This window comes from Macaca nemestrina, chromosome 13 (genome assembly GCF_043159975.1).
Source record: "Macaca nemestrina isolate mMacNem1 chromosome 13, mMacNem.hap1, whole genome shotgun sequence".
Lineage (NCBI taxonomy): Eukaryota > Metazoa > Chordata > Mammalia > Primates > Cercopithecidae > Macaca > Macaca nemestrina.
In genome coordinates this window covers 74,062,388-74,084,568 of record NC_092137.1, presented here as the reverse complement: position 1 = coordinate 74,084,568, position 22,181 = coordinate 74,062,388, and the positions used below count along the sequence as shown (strand labels likewise).

Genomic DNA, 22,181 nt, shown 5'->3' with positions numbered 1-22,181 from the left:
AGGAGAATCACTTGAACCCGGGAGACAGAGGTTGCAGTGAGCCAAGATCGTGCCATTGCACTCCAGCCTGGGCGACAGAGCGAGACTCCGTCTCAAAAAAAAAAAAAAAAAGAAAAGAAAAACTGAGTTCCAGTTGTTTTAAGACTTCGTGGATGAAGGTTTACAGCCATCAGAAGGAAAAAATTCTTTAAAAGATGAGCAATATTCTCAAAGGGAGGCTAGGTGAGCTCCATGCATTGAGACACTAAAACAGCCTGTCTTTTTTTTTTTTTTTTTTTTTTTTTGAGACGGAGTCTCGCTCTGTCACCCAGGCTGGAGTGCAGTGGCCAGATCTCAGCTCACTGCAGGCTCCGCCTCCCGGGTTCCCGCCATTCTCCTGCCTCAGCCTCCTGAGTAGCTGGGACCACAGGCGCCGCCACCTCGCCCGGCTAATTTTTTGTGTTTTTAGTAGAGACGGGGTTTCGCCGTGTTAGCCAGGATGGTCTCGATCTCCTGACCTAGTGATCCGCCCGTCTCGGCCTCCCAAAGTGCTGGGATTACAGGCTTGAGCCACCGCGCCCGGCCAAACAGCCTGTCTTGAACATTGCTTGGGAATGGAGGGGCTATGAAAGCAGAAATGGAATGTGTACTAAAGATAAATTGTTCACATTGTTAAAATTTTTGCTATGAGTCCATTGGGAATATAAAATGACAGATTTAAAAAGTAAATACTTGGGAAGAAAAAGATATAGAATGAGCTGATTCAAATAAAGGGAAATGTAGCAAATGCCCTGGGATCTTTTAAGTTTGTGCATTATGAATGCATGCATATATGTTCCTTTTCAGCTGCAGTTGGAATTACCCAAAGAAGTTGTTCCTTGAGAAGGCTACTGTAAAACCAGTAACATGAAGGTGAATCTGTGGTTTGGAGCTCCCCCTACAGTTTGTTTGAAAACTGGTCTCTCTCATCGCCAAGAAAAATGACCACTTTGGAAAATGAGTTCTTAGGCATGCTTGGAAGTATTTTCAATGTGTATATATTGTTTAATTTTATGTTTAAATGTGTACATGAGGAATCCATTTTATGTTAGACATATTTTTTTTTCTTTTGTTACCTGTTTCCTAGCTGTGGACTACATTAATTTGTTTTCCAGTGAGTCAAAGTCTTTGTTTTAGGTCAGAGTGCCATTTTCAAGGTTGCGAATTTCAACACGAGTTAAATGACACGCGAAACTTTACAGCTATTTGAGAATTGGACATTCTGAGTGAGGGATTTTATCATTTTATATTTGGTTTGTATATTTCTTTTCAAATATAGGGCCTGAATTATGACCAAGCACTATAACTTTTAATGAGGGATAAAGAATTGCATGCCACTATGTGTGTACTCTGAAAAATACTCATTTAGTTAGTCATTTGACAAATACTGATTATCATCTATGTGCCAGACACTGTTTAAGGCATTAGGCATATATCAATGAACAAAGCAGACAAAAATGTCCCTGCCCTCGGGGATCTTATAGTTTAGTGATGGATGAAGGAGTGATGGATTATAAAAATTATTATGATAAAGAAGTCAATTACATAGTGTATTAGAAGGTTCAAAGTACTGTGAAAGCAATGGGCCCTGGCATAGGAAATCAGATTGAAGGAAGGGAGAAGCAGTGAGGCAACTGCAATTCCAAATAGTGTGGCCAAGGAAACTCCCATTGAAAAGATTTGAGAAAAGACTTGGAGGTAAGAAGAGCTTTCCAGGCAGGGAATAGCAAGTGCAGAGGCCTTGAATCAGGAGCTTGCTGGTGCATTCAAGGCACAATAAGGGGGCTCAGCATGCCTGGAGTGGAGTGAAGGGGAGTGTAGCAGTAAATCATGTAGGGCAAGAGTCAGCAAGCCAGTGCAGCCTGTTTTTGTAAATAAAGTTTTATTGGAACATGGCCATGCTCATTTGTTTATGTATTTTCTGTGGCTGCTTTCATGCTACAACCACAGAGTGGAGTTGTTGAGACAGAGACGATCTATCCTACAAAGACTAACATATTTAACTGTCTGGATCTTTATAGAAAATATTTGCTGACCCCTGCTGTAGGTAAGATTTCACAGGCCACTGTAAGAATGTTGACTTTGACTCTGAGAGAAATGAGAAGGTATGGGAAGGATTGAGCAAAAGAGTAATGGGATCTGATTTGTGTTTTGAAAGGATCATTATGGCTGCCATGTTGCCAAATTTTAGGGAAAAGGCTGGGAACAGGAAAACCAATTAGGACTGTGGTTCAAAAGGTGTACCAACCAGGCACATTGGCTCATGCCTATAATCCCAGTGCTTTGGGAGGCTGAGGGCGAAGGATCTCTTGAGGCCAGAGTTTGAGATTGCAGCAGTGAGCTATGATCACACCACTACACTCTAGCCTGGGCGACAGAGTGAGACCCTCTCTTAAAAAAAAAAAAAAAAAGGCCGGGCGCAGTGGCTCAAGCCTGTAATCCCAGCACTTTGGGAGGCTGAGGCGGGTGGATCACGAGGTCAGGAGATCGAGACTATCCTGGCTAACATGGTGAAACCCCGTCTCTACTAAAAATACAAAAAACTAGCCGGGCGTGGTGGCGGGCGCCTGTAGTCTCAGCTACTTGGGAGGCTGAGGCGGGAGAATGGCGTGAACCCGGGAGGCGGAGCTTGCAGTGAGCCGAGATCATGCCACTGCACTCCAGCCTGGGAGACACAGCGAGACTCCGTCTCAAAAAAAAAAAAAAAAAAAAGATGCACCAATGTGCTCCCAAGACACTACAGCAGATTCATCTGGGTGCAGCTGGGTATTTTAAATTAGTGAAGGATTCATACCAATACCTAACATCTGTTAGATATTGTATGAGCTTCTGGCTAGTAGGTATAGTTCACAGTTTCAACATCAGGTCATGCCACATTCCTTTCAATGATACTGTATCTTTGTGAAGCTGGGTTTTTGGCAAGTGACCTGTGCAAATCAGTGTGGAACAGGAAGTGATGCTGGTAGTGTCCAACTTGATTCTAAGGTTTGAGATGTGCGGTACCCAACTGGCATACATATCCCATTAGCAAGTGATTGTGGCTAAGAGTAAGGTTTTCTTTTAACTTAATTATATTATTTTTCAGATGGCACCTTACTTGTTAGACCATTGTATTAGTTTCTAGTCGCTGCTCTAACAAATCACTACAAATGACTTCAAAGTTTCCTGCCCCAAGCAACTGGAAAAATGGCATTACCATGAACTGAGATAAAGAAAATTGTGTATGAACCAGGTTTTTTTTGTGGGGGGAGGAAGGCAGATGGGAGATTCAATTTTATACATGTTTAGGAAAGAAGATACAAAGAGAAGGAAATGATATACATTCTGACCAGGGCCTTCCTCCAGATTGTCCACCCATGAGCCCTTTAGGCTGTTGTGTTTTGACTTCTTACTCAAAATATGAACTGAGCAAGTACAGAGGTGCCATGTTAGAGAGAGGAGACTCAGCAAGCCTTGTCTGACTCAGAGTCTTAACTAGTTTGGGGCAAATGGAGCTCTACTTAAGGGAACAGAGAACTACAGGGTTCCCATGTTTAAAATAATTATGTCAAAAGATTGAGCAGGATTTTAGAAAGATGGAGGCAGCAGTGTTGTTTTGAATCTCCTCAAATCCTCTCATGGAAATAGATCAAACCAAACAAAAAACCCATGAGTAGCCTTTACCACAAAACTAGATGACAGTTTTCCCTATGAACCCCAAAACAAGAGGGTGGGGCAAACCATCACCAATGGTCACCAGACTTGCCTGGTATGGCATCCACACAGGAGGGAGTGGCAGACAGGATGCCTTCAAACTGCCAGCAGAAGTTCACTGGAAAGTACCATGGGCCAATGTGAGAACAGCAGCTGAAACTCTGAGGGGTTTTTTTTTGCCCAGTCACAAAGTGAGTAAGTACAAGGGACCTGTGATAGACTCTGAAGCAGTGAAGCAGTCTAATCCCTTCCCACTCTTGAGCCCGAGCAGCCAGAGCTCCTTTCCAGGATGCGGCCCCACACAGAGGACAAACTACTGGGAGGAACAACAGATACAAAGGATAAAAATCAAGGAGGGAAACAGAGCTGGGAAATCTCAAAAAGCAAACCATCATGTCATTTGATACTACATTTTTAAAAAAGAGAAGTTTGGGGAAGTTTTAGAAAAGTTATCCTTAACACCTCCTTTTCAAAGTGCAGAAAAATCAATTTCATCTAAAAATGAATAACAGAAAAGGATCGTAGTCAAATCCCATACAAAGGTATTATAAGAAAAAAGAGAATAAGCAGCAGAACAGCATCCTCTCAGACAATAAAAGCAAGTCAGAAAAGACAGGCCCACAAGCTGATCCAAAGAGTAACCTGCTATTTGAAAACTAGCTAAAAGACATTAGGAAAAAACAATGCAAAAGATGAAAGGACCATAGGGGGCAGGAAGGGAAGTTACTGAATGAGTACTGTACAGAGTTTGTGTTTGGGATGATGAAAAAGTTCTAGAGATGGGTAGAGGTAATGGTGGAACAACAGTGTGAATCTACTTAATGCCACTGAATTGTACACTTAAAATGGTTAAAATGGTAAATTTTACATTATGTGTATTTTACTGCAATAAAAAGGGTGAGAGAACATATAAATCAAAATTAGGTGAGATGGTAGAACTCAGAACAGAATTAAAAACAAAAGAAAAACTTCAGAAAAGAAGACTAAACTAAAAAGAACACAAGAATGAACAGGCTGGGCATGGTGGCTACGTTTTAAAAAACACCTGTAATCCCAGCACTTTGGGAGGCCGAGACGGGCGGATCAGTTGAGGTCAGGAGTTGAAGACCAGCTTGGCCAACGTGGCAAAACCCTGTCTCTACTAAAAATACAAAAATTAGGCCGGGTGCGGTGGCTCACACCTGTAATCCCAGCATTTTGGGAAGCCGAGGCGGGTGGATCACCTGAGATCAGGAGATTGAGACCAGCCTGACCAACATGGCAAAACCCCATCTCTACTAAAAATACAAAATTAGCCAGGCATGGTGGCACATGCCTGCAATCCCAGCTACTCGGGAGACTGAGGCAGGAGGATCGCTTGAACCCAGGAGGCAGAGGTTGTGGTGAGCCGAGATCGCACCATTGCTCTCCAGCCTGGGCAACAAGATTGAAACTCTGTCTCAGGGAAAAAAAAAAAAAAGAAAAAAAAAAAATTAGACAGGCGTGGTGATGTGCGCTTGTAATCTCAGCTACTCAGGAGGCTGAGGCATGAGAATTGCTTGAACCCAGGAGGTGAAATTTGCTGTGAACCGAGGTGGCACCAGTGCTCTCTAGCCTAGTGACAGAGTGAGAGTCTGCCTCAAAAAAAAAAAAGAAAAAAAAAAAAAAGAATTAACATAATGGATAATGCCTTTAAAAAAGAAGAAATTTTTTTTTTTTTTTTTTTTTTTTTTTTTTTTTTTTTTTGAGACGGAGTCTCGCTCTGTCACCCAGGCTGGAGTGCAGTGGCCGGATCTCAGCTCACTGCAAGCTCCGCCTCCCGGGTTCACGCCATTCTCCTGCCTCAGCCTCCCGAGTAGCTGGGACTACAGGCGCCTGCCACCTCGCCCGGCTAAGTTTTTGTATTTTTAGTAGAGACGGGGTTTCACTGTGTTACCCAGGATGGTCTCGATCTCCTGACCTCGTGATCCGCCCGTCTCGGCCTCCCAAAGTGCTGGGATTACAGGCTTGAGCCACCGCGCCCGGCCAAAAAAGAAGAAATTTTTAAAAATCAAAAAGAAGATAATAAAAAGGATTCTAGAGAAATAGCAAATATAAAAGATAGGCAAAAAAGTCAGGACAGTTCTGAAAAGAGTAATGCAAACACATAGAAACATAGTATACCATAAAAGTGACATTTCACATCAATGGGACAGATTATTCAGTAAATCGTAATACGTACATGTTGGGGTAAAAATAATTTATCTGGAAGAATCCTTAAAGTGGCAAAAGTAGATGCCTCTAAGGGAGGGGTAGGTGGTGGCTGGGAAACTTGGGGAAAGGGTGAATTTCCATTGTCACCATTTTGTGTCTTTTCAATGTTCTATCATGTGAATCTATTACCTTTGAAGTCTAAAATGCCTGTGTTCAAATCCGAACTATTGCTAGCAGTTGCTAGCTAGCTCTTAATCTTGGGCAAAAATTCTTCAGATTCTCTACCTCCTTATCTGTGAAATGGGGTGAATAACTTAGCCAGGTGCTGCCAGGCACAGAATAAACTCTCAATAAATATAAAGTGCTGGTGGAAACAACCCAAATGTCTAGTAACGGATGAATGGATAAGCCAATGTGGTGTAGTCATACAATAAGAATAGTATGCAGTATGAAAAGGAATAAAGTTCAGATACACACTACAGCTTATAGATAAACCTTTAAAACATAGTACTAAATGAAGCCAGATACCAAAAGTCACATGTTGTATGATTCCATTTGTATGAAATGTCCAGAAAAGGTAAATCCAGAGATTGGTGGTTGCCTGGTGCCAGAGGGAGGAGGGAATGAGGAGTGACTGCTAATGAGTAGAGGGTTTTCTTGCAGGGGATGATGAAAAGTTAATGCAGATAGTTGTAATGATTGTACAACCTTGTGAACATACTAAATGCCACTGAATTGTACGATTTTTGTTTTGAGACTGAGTCTTGCTCTGTTACCCAGGCTGGAGTGCAGTGGCACGATCTCGGCTCACTGCCAGCTCCCCCTCCCAGGTTCAAGCGATTCTTGTGCCTCAGCCTCCTGAGTAGCTGGGATTACAGGTACACACCACCACGCCAGGCTAATTTTTGTATTTTTATTAGAGACGGGGTTTCACCATGTTGGCCAGGCTGGTCTCGAACTCCTGACCTCAAGTGATCTGCCTGCCTCAGCCTCCCAAAGTGCTGGGAACACAGCCGCTCCCGGCCGCATCGTACGGATTTTGAACGGTGAATTTTTGTTAGGTGAATTATGTATCAGAAACTAATTTTTTAAAAAGTGAATTACCGATTTTCCCATGGTGACCATCCACTGCCCCCATCTTCCCTTCCCCCACCCATTCCTCTCCTGCCCTCCCCCCAGCGCCCCCAACCCTTTCTACCTCCCCCTGTGCCTCGCAAGGGGGGCCCCCCCTCCCGCTAAGGAGCGTCTCTGGACAGCTGGGCGCCTGCGTCTTGCGGTTTTCGGAGAGGGACCCAGGGCGCATGCGCGCCCACCACTCATCCTGTGAAAATGGACGCTCCAAGCCGTTTTTTTCTCGTGTACTTCAGTTAATGGTGATGGCCGAGAAGGTTGCACGTACTGGAATGGGTAGAGGAGGATCTGGCAGGCCTCTTAATATTTAAGTCCCTCCAGAAGCTTGATTTCCTCTGCCTGTAACCTCTGGATGCCGTGTTCTGAAAGCCAGGCTGGCTGCCTGCAGGCGCTTGCAAACGCTGAGGACTTCGGAGACCCACAGGCCTTCCCCCTTTGCATGCAGAGTGACCCAAGCCCATTGCTGAACCTCACTAGTAAAGTGGCACAGTGTTACTGGTCTTGTGTGTTGTTGTGAAGGTGAACTGAAGTAGTGCGTCTCACTGCCCCGTGCATAGGTGTTGGTTGAATAAATGGAGATCCATACTCTGGGGTCTGTCCTGGGCCAGCTTCATGCTGCTGCAGTTCACTTGGCTGGGCCCCCGGTTATCAGCTGCACCTTGGAGAGCTGTGAGCCCTTGCCATTCCCCTGGTAGATTTCCCCTATGTTTTGTGCTCACTTTCCCAACTGTGATCATGTATGTATAAGGTAACCCAAACCTGTTGATGAGTCCTGAATCTTATTTTCTGAAATACCTATCTGCTAGGCTGTGAGACATAAGGCCATCATCCATGGGAGATTTTGTACATTCATTTTGGTCCACCCAGCCTCATCTTCTGCCATCTTCAACTTATATCCAAATTTTATTCTTTTAGTCCTATCCTCAGATTCTGCATCTTACTTCTACCATTTTCCCCATTTCTGATTCCTTGTATAAGCCCATAAAATCTCTCCCCATTTGACCTTCTCAGTCCTGGACTGTGTTCCTTCCTGTTTCCTCAATTCTTATCCCTTTCTGTCTATTCTCCCATCCAACTTTTAGTTCCTTCCTTTTTTTTTTTTTTTTTTTGAGATAGAATCTTGCTCTGTTGTCCAGGCTGGAGTGTAGTGGCATGATCTCGGCTCGCTTCAACCTCCACCACCCGGGTTCAAGTGATTCTCCTGCCTCAGCCTCCTGAGAAGCTGGGATTATAGGCACCCGCCACCACACCCAGCTAAATTTTTGTATTTTTAGTTTTTAGTTTGTATTTTTGTATTTGTAGTTTCACCATGTTGGCCAGGCTGGTTTCGAACTCCTGAACTCAGGTGATCCACCCACCTCGGCCTCCCAAAGTGCTGGGATTATAGGAATGAGCCACTGCACCTGGCCATAGTTCCTTCTTTCTAATGCAATCTTTGATCCCCACCCCCACACCAAAGAAAACTCACAGTCAACAGCATCTCAAAACTGAAAAGGCCTCTTTATTACTTATCTATTAATCAATTCTATTACATTTCTTTATTATGTTTTAAAAATATATCAGAATAAATAAATTAGTATCTATCTATATATGTGGAAAACCAGCGGTATCCAAAGTAAAACCAACAATCTCAGCTCTTAGATTGTGTAGCCATAGTATTCAGCAATTTCCATCTCTCTTTCCCTTTCAATGAAAAACTGCACCTTCCCCAGAGAGGTGTATTTGGCCGCATTCTCACGCTCTTGTTGAGCCTTTCTCTTCATGGCCTCACGCTCTGGCCTCTGCTCTTCTGTGATAGGCGTTGACATTACTGGCTCAGGAACAGTGGGTTTCCTCCATGGACGGGGTTGGAAGCTGAAGTCTTGGATTAGAAATTGATTTTGAGGCTTGGGCAGTGACTGGAGATTGGTCACAGCAGTGGAAACAGGCTCCCGATGCAGAGAAGTACAAGATGATGTTTTGTAGAGTGATGGCCTAGAAACTGCAGATTGGGGGACAGTAGGCTGGGTAGGGTTGGCTGAACCAGGTTGGGTTGCTTTGGTCGAAATTGGCTGAGCTGGTGTGGCAGGACCTGGCAAAGATGTGTTGCTAGGAGCTGGTCGGGATGGATTGACTGCAGTCGATTGAGCTGAGTTAGTAGAATCAGGTTGAGCAGGGTAAGCCACAGCAGGCTTACGTGAGGCCGGAGGGTTTGGCCGCCGAGAAACAGGTCGAGCTTGAGGTTTGTCCAGGGCCAGAAAGGGCAAAGGTATCAACTTGACCTTCCCAGGTGGTGGCAACTCAGAGTGGGATGGAGATGGACACTCTTTTTCAGCACTACCATCTAGTTTCTGGGCCTTGACTTGAATTTTCTCCGGGCCTTTACCCTCACGTTGGGTATCCAGCCATGGTTTGAGAGCTGGGAATGGCTGGTGGTTTTGGGTGTTGCTTGAGCTTCCCAGGGTCCTGGAGGAAGAGAATCCAGTTTTCTTATCGATCTTTTTCCCGAGTGCATGGAAAACTTGCACGGACTCCAGCATGTGCATGCCCAGGGAGCTTCGGGGCTTTTTAAAGATCTCTTGGCTAAGCTCAGGTTGATTTTTCTTCCGCTTCATATTGGGAATGGTTTGCTTCTCTTCTACCTTGATGTTGTTCCCTGACTGCTTACTCTCTTCAGATTTCTTGGAGCTGTTTTTTCTGTTCCCTTTGGTCTTTTCCTGCCCATGGCTCTTCGCTTTGCTGATCCTGCTGGATGCAGCTTTGTGAGGTTTGTTGCTAGAATGCTTGGCCTTGTTCACAGAAGCACTGTCACTGACTGTAGCACTGCAAACAACCACTTCTCCCTCTAATAGGCACTCTGGGTTCTTTGGCTGGATTTTGGCCTTCGGAGCACCCTGGATAGGCTCAGAAGCTTTATGCTTGTTCTTCCTGTCTTGATCAGAGTGACCCTTTATGACACATGACTTTTCCTGCACCTGATTTACCTTGATGGCACTGGTATCTTTGGCTGTCTTTGCTGAGGGACTTTTGGGTAGGTCAAGATCCTGTAAGGAACTGAAGATTGGGGGGAGGTGAGTATCCTCCACCAATGTAGTGATGTCTGCCAAATCACTGCTAGACTCAATCTCATTTTCAAATATCCCTTGGTCTTCAAGACTCAGGCTGTTATTTCTTAGATCGGCATTTTCAGAACCAGGCTGCTCCTCTTGGCCAAGAGGATCAATGCAGGCCAGAAGTGGGTGAATATCAGGGATTTCTAAAGGAAGTAGTGGAGGATCTTGATTTCCTATTAGGATCTGGTAGACATCTAGAGGCTTTGAAAGGTTGGTTTTAATCTCATCCAAATTCTCATTCTCATTTTTTTCCTGGCTTGGAACTGGAGACAGTGTCAAGAGATTAGTAGGACTCTGGACTGGAGTTATCATTGAAATGTCCCCAAGCTCAGGTGATGGGTTACTCTCAAGTATCTGGGTATTTCTGCTACTGAAGGACTTGGAGAATTCTTGAGTTTGTGGCAGACAAAATGTCTGGCTTGGAGATTGCAATCCCAGGGAAGTATCCATCCCCAGGGAAGTTTCCATCACTACAAAGGAATCAAGGAAGAAGTCAGTCTCTGGTAAGTGAGATGCTCCCCCTACACACCAATGCGGCAATCGGATACCTTTCCAACATGGGCAAGGCATTTCTACTAGCTCTTCTTAAGGACCATGGACAAGACCTGTATTAGGAGATTGGCAGTGACTGTTCTCTTACTGGTTATCATTTGATGTGATTGTTTCTTGGTTTTCTTTGCATTTCATAGGGTTGTTGTAAGTCAAAAAGTGAAAGTGATTTTTAAAATAGGAGATGTTTTATAAAGCCTCACATTCTTATAGGGTCCTTTCAATTCTCTCCACTCTCCTGAGAGAATAAGAACACTTTACACCATGGACTAGGGGAAAGAGTGGAGCCCTTCCTCATGAAATATATAAGCAAGCACAGATTCTGAGCCTGTTTGTTTTGGAGAGGATCTCTCAACACAAGGTCTTTTTTTTTTTTTTTTTTTTTTTTGAGACGGAGTCTCGCTCTGCCGCCCAGGCTGGAGTGCAGTGGCCGGATCTCAGCTCACTGCAAGCTTCCGCCTCCCGGGTTCACGCCATTCTCCTGCCTCAGCCTCCCGAGTAGTTGGGACTACAGGCGCCCGCCACCGCGCCTGGCTAGTTTTTTGTATTTTTTAGTAGAGACGGGGTTTCACCGTGTTAGCCAGGATGGTCTCGATCTCCTGACCTCGTGATCCGCCCGTCTCGGCCTCCCAAAGTGCTGGGATTACAGGCTTGAGCCACCGCGCCCGGCCAACACAAGGTCTTAAATCCTATTGTAAGTTAAGGAAAATCAAAATGTCACTGCCAAAATAAGAGTTCTGAAGTGTCTTCCAAAGAGACTAAAGTAATAGATTAAGGAAGGATATTACAGCGTGGTAGTGCAGAGGAAGTGATCGGTCAGGGCACTAAACAATGTATCCCTGAGTATGCTCTTGGGACTCTCTTACATGTAGCATAGATGGCCATTATAGTGTTCCACTTTTCCACCTATAAGGTGTTCTCACATAGAGTCTGCAAATGGAGAGCACTGCCCAAGAATAGTGGTTGAAGTCTCAGGACTTAAATTCTACCTATCCGTGGACTCATCACACAGCTACAGATTTGACCCTCTTTTTCAATGCTGACATTATTTCTCTCCTTTCTTGCTGTTTGTACTCACCTTGAACACTGGTTTCTGTGATGGGTTGAGTAGACACAGAGTAATACATCCCAGAAGTAGAGACTGGTGGTAGGACATTTGTGGGCTGAACCTCCTTTAGCACCATCACCATTTCTGGTTGATGGGCAGAAGCCCTATATCCTGTGTATGACACAGAGCCATAGGATTGCAGGCAGGATAGTTGAGGTCCCAGTGTGCCTTGATTATAGTAATAGACCTGACTTCCTATCTGGTAGGGAAGTGACAGGCTATGGCCCTGCTGATTTGGAATTTGAGTTAGTGTGCCCTGAACAAGGCTGGCAGATAGTGATGGATACAGAGGGACCACAGTATTGGTATCTGAAGTTTTATCATACTGGGCTGTCATAGACATGGAAGAGACAGCTGTATTCTGGTCAATGACAGTCACAGTGAAGTCCCTGAGTGAGGATGACTTCTTTGCTGTGCTTGCTGTACTATCCCACTCAAAAATGCCTGGATAAGAGGCAGCTGAAGTAGAGATATGGCTCTGGCCAGTAACCCCAGACAACATGCCAGTAACCCCAGACAACATAGTTGTGCTAGAATGTTGATAAAGGTAGGCACTGCCCATGATTGGCTGGAAGGAGGTGCCAGAGGCTGATGGCTGTAGCCATGCTGAGCTGATGGCTGGAGCAGAGGCTCTGGAGAAGTTGGAGATGCTTCCTGTTAAGGAAGCCACATTGCTCACCACAGGAAGAGAGAGCTGCAGAGAGTTTGCAGTTCCAGGTAAAGACGTATTTTGGAAATCTTCTGTAGGAAACAAGAGAGAGATGAAAAAAACCGATGAGACTGAAAAATTCTCACTTATTTGAAGAACAGCATTATCTTAAGGTTGTTGCAATCAGGAAGCCTGTAATACCAATACTCACTGAGATACCAAAAGCCAAACAGTTTATGATGGCCATGAGTGCTGAGGCAGTTTGGTCCTCTTCTGACTTGGACACAGATGTGAAGACCCAAGTGGTCTGGGTTCGTACATTATTTCCTAGGCTAGAAGCAACCTTCTCCCTTCCCTATCTTTCCCTTGAATCTGGGTTAGTATAGACTCATAACTATTTCCTAGAATTGGAGCATTTTAGAACTAGGAGGTCCTTAGAGATGTTCTAACATTTCATTTTATGAGTCTGAGAGAGGTCAGATTGACCTGTTTAAGTTTTACCATTATGTTAATATCATTACCAGTTTACAGAACCTGACTTCCTTGCCAGGAGTCTTTTCTCTTAGCATCGACCAGAAACTAGGAAATCAGAACTTTTAATATGGCATTTTTTTTTTGATCTACTAGAATACAGTACAGCTATTACCTTTATAATCCTTAGTGTCACATTTTGCTTCTGCAGGTCATGTGACATGTCCCAGACTTTATATTTAACCCAGGCCATTGGTAAATCTAAAAGGTCATTCTTTGCCCTCTTCAAGCCTGGCTTTTTATCATAAGTCAAAATAACTACCTGATAGAAATGCTTTTTTTTTTTCTTTAATTGAGACAGTCTTACTCTGTCACCCAGGCTGCAGTGCAGTGGCTTGATCTCAGCTCACTGCAACCTCCGCCTCCTGGGCTCAAGCAATTCTGATGCCTCAGTCTCCTGAGTAGCTGGGATTATAGGTGCATGCCACTGTGCCTGGCTAACTTTTTGCATTTTTAATAGAGACGAGGTTTTGTCATGTTTCCCAGGCTGGTCTGGAACCACTGGCATCAGATTATCTGCCTGCCTTGGTCTTCCAAAGTGCTAGGATTACAGGCGTGAGCCACAACGCCCAGCCAAGAAATGCTTTTTGAAAGAAAAAAGCTAGTTAAACTCTGAGCTTCAGGCTGCTTGTCTATAAAGTAGTTATAAAATAATAACAGTGATAATTCATACATGAATAAAAGTGATAGATTACATATGACTTATAATGAAGATACAGTAAGTTCTGAAAAAACAGACAAAATAATTAAAAACATAAAATCATGGAATTAGGCCAGGCGCGGTGGCTCACGCCTGTAATCCCAGCACTTTGGGAGGCCGAGATGGGTGGATCACGAGGTCAGGAGATCGAGACCATCCTGGTTAACACGGTGAAACCCCGTCTCTACTAAAAAAAATACAAAAAACTAGCCGGCCGAGGTGGCGGACGCCTGTAGTCCCAGCTTCTCGGGAGGCGGAGGCAGGAGAATGGCGTGAACCCGGGAGGCGGAGCTTGCAGTGAGCTGAGATCCGGCCACTGCACTCCAGCCTGGGTGACAGCGCGAGACTCCGTCTCAAAAAAAAAAAAAAAAAAAAAAAAAAAAAAAAAAAAAAAATCATGGAATTAAAACAATATATAGATATTAATGAAAACTGGGGTATGTAGCTAGCATCAGAATGTAGTAAATTACTAACTAAAGCTACTACCATACATGCAACATTAGGAAACTGAATAATATCTACTTTTTCTTTTTCTAAGTGAATACTATTAACCAAGAAACAGCCCATAATAGAACGAATGAATTTCTAACCAGCATATATAGATAGAGAGACTGTATCAGCAAAAAGTGCGTAACAAGCAGAAAAACGCAGTAAATGTGAATGTAAAATAGCCATAATATATGTGGATATTTCAATAAAAACTGGCACAAAATAGAATGCAAAAAATAAGTAAAGGAATTCCATTTTTATGCTCATTCATATTTCTATGAATATTACCCAGCAAATGACAGGTATTAATCTTAGTAGAATACTTAAATTGTTGTAGCCACATAACAAGCAGAAAAAAATCCTTAAAAAGTATCATGAGAGCTGTAATATTTATCCTCAAAACCTAGATTATGATCATCTCCAACATCCAGGAAAATGACATCCCCATAGCTTAAAAATACAATTGCTAGAATCCAATTAAAAAATGTTTTGAATGTAGGAAAGTTCAAAGGACTCCAGAAAATTTGATTTAGATAGATATGGAATTAGAGATATGTGGCTGATATATGGCTTGACTTTTTATTCTTAGGTCTAAAAGCAGTTCATTGCAAATCAGTATGTACTCTGTTTTTGGAAAAAAGTATTAAGATTAAAAAAAGCAGCTTTTACTAGAAATCTACTTTTCACACAAAGGTATTGTTTTTCTGATGCAAGTAATGATACATTCTTTTTTCAGAAACTCAATATTATTATTAATAGGAGAAACATCCATATAATTTTTTTTTTTTTTTTTGAGACAGAGTCTGGCTCTGTCGCCCAGGCTGGAGTGCAGTGTCCGGATCTCAGCTCACTGCAAGCTCCGCCTCCCGAGTTTACACCATTCTCCTACCTCAGCCTCCGGAGTAGCTAGGACTACAGGCGCCCGCCACGTCGCCCGGCTGGTTTTTTTTGTATTTTTTTTAGTAGAGACGGGGTTTCAACGTGTTAGCCAGGATGGTCTCGATCTCCTGACCTCGTGATCCACCCATCTCGGCCTCCCAAAGTGCTGGGATTACAGGCTTGAGCCACCGCACCCGGCCTATAATTTAAAAATTAGAAACAGCACACTGCAAATTACGTGTCCTCCAGCTCTCTAGGTAATCACTTATTAGTTTCTTGTTTATAGGAAGCATCATATCTTTTCTTTTGTGATGGAGTCTTGCTCTGTCGTATGGACTAGAGTGCAGTGGCAAGATCTCAGCTCACTGCAACCTCTGCCTCCCGGGTTCCAGAGATTCTCCTTCCTAAGACTCCCGAGTAGCTGGGATTACAGGCACCTGTCACCACACCTAGTTAATTTTTCTATTTTTAGTAGAGATGGGGTTTCACCATTTTAGCCAGGCTGATCTCGAACTCCCAACCTCAGGTGATCCACCTGCCTCAGCCTCCCAAAGTGCTGGGATTACAGGTGTGAGCCACCGAGCCTGGCCTGGAGGCATCATTTCTAAAACATATATATATGTTTTCTGAGAGAGTTTCGCTCTTGTTGCCCATGCTGGAGTGCAATGGCATGATCTCAGCTCACTGCAACCCCCGCCTCCCAGGTTCAATTGATTGTCCTGCCTCAGCCTCCCAAGTAGCTGGGATTACATGCAGCACCACCATGCCTGGCTAATTTTGTATTTTTAGTAGAGACAGGATTTCTCCATGTTGGTCAGGCTTGTCTCACACTCCTGACCTCAGGTGATCAGCCAACCTCGGCCTCCCAAAGTGCTGGGGTTACAGGTGTGAGCCATCCTGCCCGGCCTCTAAAACATATTTCTAAAATGTTTATATTAAAAACTGTCAAGTGTCATCTATGTTCAAGAAGGCAACAGAAAAAAAAAACTGAATGTGACTTCTGATAAGTTGCTTTTCCTAGGGAAACTCTATTCTAGCCTGTTTCCTTCCTAGGTCATTGATAAAAGCATTTACTAAAACTAACTTCATTTTGCCCTATCTTGAATAGATTTCACTCTGTTGTCCTTCTGCTTCTTTTTTTTTTTTCTTCCAAATTTAAAATATTTTTTTTTCTTTTAAAATCATTTTCTCATTCTCCAGGGTATATCCCAAGGGGAAAGAGTAGGGGACCCTTTCTGCTTTAATTAAAATCCCAAATTCCTTACCCTAGAATACCTGCCTCCTTATAACCCAGTACTCTCCATTTTGTCTTTCCACCTAGATTAGATAGGAATCTCCAAAACGTGGATATTACTTTTGTTTGTTTGTTTGCTTGTGATAGGGTTTCACTTTGTCGCCCAGACTGAAGTCCAGTGGTGTAAACATGGCTCACTGCAGCCTCAACCTTCTGGGCTCAACAGTCCTCTGATCCTCCCACCTCAGCCTCGTGAGTAGCTGGCATATCCCCAACCCTGGCTGATTTTTTAAAAGTTTTTGTGGATATGGGGGTCTTGCCAGTTGCCCAGACTGGTTGTGAACTCCCAGGCCCAAGCGATCCACCCACCTCAGCCTCCCAAAGCATTGAGATTGCAGGCATGAGCTACCGCGCCCAACTGAATATTAAAAGCATCACTACATATCAGTAAACATCACTAAAATTAAAAGAGTAAAGTTGAAATATTAGTGAGGGAGATGGCCTCCCAAAGTGCTGAGATTACTGGTGTGAGCCACCGTGCCTGGCTGAATATTATTTAAAACATCACTAAACGTCACTAAATTTAAAATAGGAAAGTAGAAATATTAGTGGAGGGAGACTATTACAAATGAAACATCTCAGAACATATTGCTACTTTTCTATGCCACTTCGAGTGTTTCTCTGTTTCTGTTGAAATGAACACTCTCAGAAAGTCTCTGATTTCATTTTGTATATGTATACCTTTTAATACTTAGTATTAGAAAAGAAAAGGACCAGAAGGAATAACCAATTTATTATCCTAATGTAACAGATGAGGAAACAGACTCCATGAGAATAAGTTATCTAAAGTCACACAGCTAGTAAATATCAAAGGCAAAACTGAAATGAAGTCTCTAGATTTCTACTTCAAGAGTTTCCCGGTTATTCCAAGCTGTTTGGAACTATAGGGGGAAAGGAATCTAAATTTAGGGGGAAAGAAATCTCGTGAAAACCTTTTTAAAAAGTTTCTTTCTTTACCTGACATGGTCAGAGAAGAAGAAACATCAACTGCAGATACAAAGGATGAAGAGACGATACTAGCGGATGTCTGGGTGGCTCAAGCCAACGAGTGCATGTGTCCAGTATGAAGGCCACTGGTCACCGGTCACTGGTCACTGGCCACTTGCGATGATACAAATGTACAGGCCACTCCCAGCAAACCCCAAGATTCTACCAGGTGGTGGTAGGTTTGGTGGCAGAATGATGTCACAAAGCAGGCAGTTTAAAGGTCTGCCATAGCCAATAGGGAGGTCAGATTCCCAACCAGACAGGATTGGCTGGCAGAGGTGGTAGGAAAACTGCAACAGCACTAAGTGGCTGAGCTCTGGGGAGGTGAAAGCTGCAAGACAGACGTGATAGTCCCACTTTCCTCCAGGCTCTCATGTTAGGGAGATCATCTGAATGTTTCTCATAAATGTTCACTCACATAATTAACTAACATTTATATTTTATATGGTATATTTCATATTATATAATACTATGCATTTATAATTATATAGTACATACACAATATCCTTGGGGAGAAAGGAGAGGGACGTCTAAGTTGAGCAATTACAGTTGTTCTAAAACCATTTCAGTGAATCTGATTAATGAATTTACTGCCGCTTTTTTGTTTGTTTGTTTGTTTTTTGAGAGGGAGTCTCGCTCTATTGCCCAGGCTGGAGTGCAGTGGCATGATCTCAGTTCACTGCAAGCTCCACCTCCTGGCTTCACGCCATTCTCCTGCCTCAGCCTCCTGAGTAGCTGGGACTACAGGCGCCCGCCATCATGCCTGGCTAATTTTTGTAGCTGGAGTAAGGACAGGGTTTCACCATGTTGGCCAGGCTGGTCTCAAACTCCTGACCTCAGGTGATCTTCCCACCTCAGCCTTGCAAAGTGCTGGGATTACAGGCGTGAGCCACTGTGCCCAGCCTGTACATTGCTTTGAAATGCTCTGGTTTTTCTACATATTTTTAAGGAATACAACATTGTAAGACATACTGCATGTTTTTCTCATGATGGTTGTTTATTTTGAAACATCATGCACTATGGTGACCTGATGGGTTTTGTGGAGGAAATTAAAGGTGGGTCTGTGAAGAAAGCACTTTTGTGAGTTGTGCTGTGTGTCCAGTCTTAAGGAACTGATGTCTGCAGTCAGCCCAAGTTGACCTGGCTTGTGTTGGTTTTTGTTTTCCTAGTTCGTGCTTTTCTCACTAACTTCTCTTGTAACTGTGACAAAATGAGTTAGGGCCGAGTTGCTAATGATTTACTTGTGGACTAAGCTGGTTTGGGGGAGGAAATCTATGGATATAATCATTTTCCTTGGTGGTAAGCTTTTAGAGATACCTGAATTGATCCTTAGATTGCTTATTTGTTTCTTTGTTTGTTTGTTTTTAGATGGAGTCTCCCTCTGTCGCCTAGGCTGGAGGGCAGTGGCACGATCTCAGCTCACTGCATCTTCTGCCTCTGTGGTCAAGCCATTCTCATGCCTCAGCCTCCCATGTAGGTAGGATTACAGGTGCACACCACCACACGCAGCTGATTTTTATAGTTTTAGTAGAGATAGGCTTTCAGCATGTTGGCCAGGCTGGTGTCAAACTCCTGACCTCAAGTGATCTTCCCTCCTCAGCCTCTCAAAGTGCTGGGATTACAGGTGTGAGCCACTGTGCCCGGCCTGTAGATTACTTTTAAAGGCATTGGTTTTTCTAAATGTTTTTTTCTTGTCATATTTTTAAGGAATACAACATTGTAAGACATACTGCATGGTTTTCTCCTAGTGGTTGTTTATTTTGAAACATCATGCACTATGGTGACCTGATGGGTTTTGTGGAGGAAATTAAAGAGGAGATCTGTGAAAAAGACACTTTGTGAGTTGTGCTGTGTGTCCAGTATAAGGAACTGATGTCTGCAGTGAGCCCAAGCTGACCTGGATTGCCTTGGGTTTTGTTTTCCTAGTTCGTGCTTTTCTCACCAACTTCTCTTGTAACTGTGATAAAATGAGTTAGGGCCAAGTTGCTAATGATTTACGTGTGGACTAAGATGGTTTAGGGGAGGAAATCTATGGATATAATCATTTTCCTTGGTGGTAAGCGTTTAGAGATACTTGAATTGATCATTAGTTTGTTTATTTGTTTGTTTGTTTGTTTTTAGATGGAGTCTCCCTCTGTCGCCTAGGCTGGAGGGCAGTGGCACGATCTCAGCTCACTGCATCTTCTGCCTCCATGGTTCAAGCCATTGTCATGCCTCAGCCTCCCAGGTAGGTAGGATTACAGGTGCACACCACCACACCCAGCCGATTTTTATATTTTTAGTAGAGACAGGCTTTCACCATGTTGGCTCGGCTGGTCTCCAACTCCCGACCTCAGGCGATCCGCCTGCCTAGCCTCCCAAAGTGCTGCAATTACAGGTGTAAGCCACCGCGCCCGCCTGGAAGCATCATTTCTAAAGCATATGTCTTTCATTCTGTTTTTTTTTTTTTTTGAAGCTGAGTTTCGCCCTTATTTCCCAGGCTTGAGTGCGATGGCCTGATCTTGGCTCACTGCAACCTTCACCTCTCAGGTTCAAGCGATTCTCCTGCCTCAGCCACTCAAGTAGCCGCGATTTCAGGCATGTGACGCTACGCCCAGCTAATTTTGTGTTTTTAGTAGAGACGGGATTTCTCCATGTTGGTCAGGCTTGTCTCACGCTCCTGACCTCAGGTGATCAGCCTACCTCGGCCTCCCAGAGTGCTGGGATTATAGGTGTAAGCCACCGTTCCCGGCCTCTAAAACATATTTCTAAAATGTTTGTATTAAAAACTGTCAGCCGGGCGCGGTGGCTCAAGCCTGTAATCCCAGCACTTTGGGAGGCCGAGACGGGCGGATCACGAGGTCAGGAGATCGAGACCATCCTGGCTAACACGGTGAAACCCCGTCTCTCCTAAAAGAAATACAAAAAACTAGCCGGGCGAGGTGGCGGGCGCCTGTAGTCCCAGCTATTTGGGAGGCTGAGGCAGGAGAATGGCGTGAACCCGGGAGGCGGAGCTTGCAGTGAGCTGAGATCCGGCCACCGCACTCCACCCTGGGTGACAGAGCGACACTCCGTGTCAAAAAAAACAAAAAACAAAAAACAAAAAAAAGAAACTGTCAAGTGTCAACTATGCTCAAAAAGTCAAAAGTCAACAGAAAAAAGTGACTGAATATGACTTCTGATAAGCGGCCTTTCCTAGGGACACTGTATTCTAGCGCGTTTCCTTCCTACTCCATTGATCTAAGCATTTACTCAATCCAACTTCATTTTGCCCTACTCTGAATAGATTTCACTCTTTTGTCCCTCTACATTTTTTCAAATTTAAAATATATTTTTTTCTTTTAAAATCATTTTGTCATTTTCCAGGGCGTATCCCAAGGGGAAGGAGTAGGGGACACTGACTTTCTGCTTTAATTAAAATCCCAAATTCCTTACCCTAGAATACCTGCCTCCTTATAACCCAGTACTCTCCATTTTGTCTTTCCACCTAGTTTAGATAGGAATCTCCAAAACGTGGATATTACTTTTGTTTGTTTGTTTGCTTGTGATAGGGTTTCACTTTGTCGCCCAGACTGAAGTCCAGTGGTGTGAACATGGCTCACTGCAGCCTCAACCTCCTGGGCTCAAGCAGTCCTCTGATCCTCCTACCTCAGCCTCGTGAGTAGCTGGCATGCCCCCAACCCTGGCTGATTTTTTTAAAGTTTTTGTGGATATGAGGGTCTTGCCAGTTGCCCAGACTGGTTGTGAACTCCCAGGCCCAAGCGATCCACCCACCTCAGCCTCCCAAAGCATTGAGATTGCAGGCATGAGCTACCGCGCCCAACTGAATATTAAAAGCATCACTACACATCAGTAAACATCACTAAAATTAAAAGAGTAAAGTTGAAATATTAGTGAGGGAGATGGGCTCCCAAAGTGCTGAGATTACAGGTGTGAGCCACCGTGCCTGGCTGAATATTATTTAAATATCACTAAACGTCACTAAATTTAAAATAGGAAAGTAGAAATATTAGTGGAGGGAGACTATTACAAATGAAACATCTCAGAACATATTGCTACTTTTCTATGCCACTTCGAGTGTTTCTCTGTTTCTGTTGAAATGAACACTCTCAGAAAGTCTCTGATTTCATTTTGTATATGTATACCTTTTAATACTTAGTATTAGAAAAGAAAAGGACCAGAAGGAATAACCAATTTATTATCCTAATGTAACAGATGAGGAAACAGACTCCATGAGAATAAGTTATCTAAAGTCACACAGCTAGTAAATATCAAAGGCAAAACTGAAATGAAGTCTCTAGATTTCTACTTCAAGAGTTTCCCGGTTATTCCAAGCTGTTTGGAACTATAGGGGGAAAGGAATCTAAATTTAGGGGGAAAGAAATCTCGTGAAAACCTTTTTAAAAAGTTTCTTTCTTTACCTGACATGGTCAGAGAAGAAGAAACATCAACTGCAGATACAAAGGATGAAGAGACGATACTAGCGGATGTCTGGGTGGCTCAAGCCAACGAGTGCATGTGTCCAGTATGAAGGCCACTGGTCACCGGTCACTGGTCACTGGCCACTTGCGATGATACAAATGTACAGGCCACTCCCAGCAAACCCCAAGATTCTACCAGGTGGTGGTAGGTTTGGTGGCAGAATGATGTCACAAAGCAGGCAGTTTAAAGGTCTGCCATAGCCAATAGGGAGGTCAGATTCCCAACCAGACAGGATTGGCTGGCAGAGGTGGTAGGAAAACTGCAACAGCACTAAGTGGCTGAGCTCTGGGGAGGTGAAAGCTGCAAGACAGACGTGATAGTCCCACTTTCCTCCAGGCTCTCATGTTAGGGAGATCATCTGAATGTTTCTCATAAATGTTCACTCACATAATTAACTAACATTTATATTTTATATGGTATATTTCATA

General features: G+C 43.6%; 2 protein-coding genes across 6 annotated transcripts in view; one reads left to right on the top strand and one right to left on the bottom strand.

The window, feature by feature from the left end:
- The window catches only part of LOC105465276 (dual specificity phosphatase 11), a 91,767-nt gene that overhangs the window by 4,904 nt on the left and 64,682 nt on the right, over positions 1–22,181 (top strand). Inside the window, exons 2-4 of one of the 5 annotated variants that reach the window (XR_011611908.1) lie at positions 826–891; positions 18,661–18,765; positions 19,414–19,519. The gene's annotated coding sequence lies outside the window, so the exon portion shown is untranslated. Of the gene's footprint in view, positions 1–825; positions 892–9,703; positions 10,610–18,660; positions 18,770–19,413; positions 19,520–20,081; positions 20,929–22,181 lie in introns of those variants that run through there. The other 4 variants (XR_011611907.1, XR_011611909.1, XR_011611910.1 and 1 more) reach the window with 4 other exon arrangements.
- On the bottom strand, positions 8,539–17,359 carry C13H2orf78 (chromosome 13 C2orf78 homolog). The gene is given in 3 exon segments (XM_011713619.3): positions 8,539–10,576; positions 11,734–12,504; positions 17,263–17,359. Coding segments are annotated over 3 exon segments (2,793 nt in total). The 3' UTR covers positions 8,539–8,651.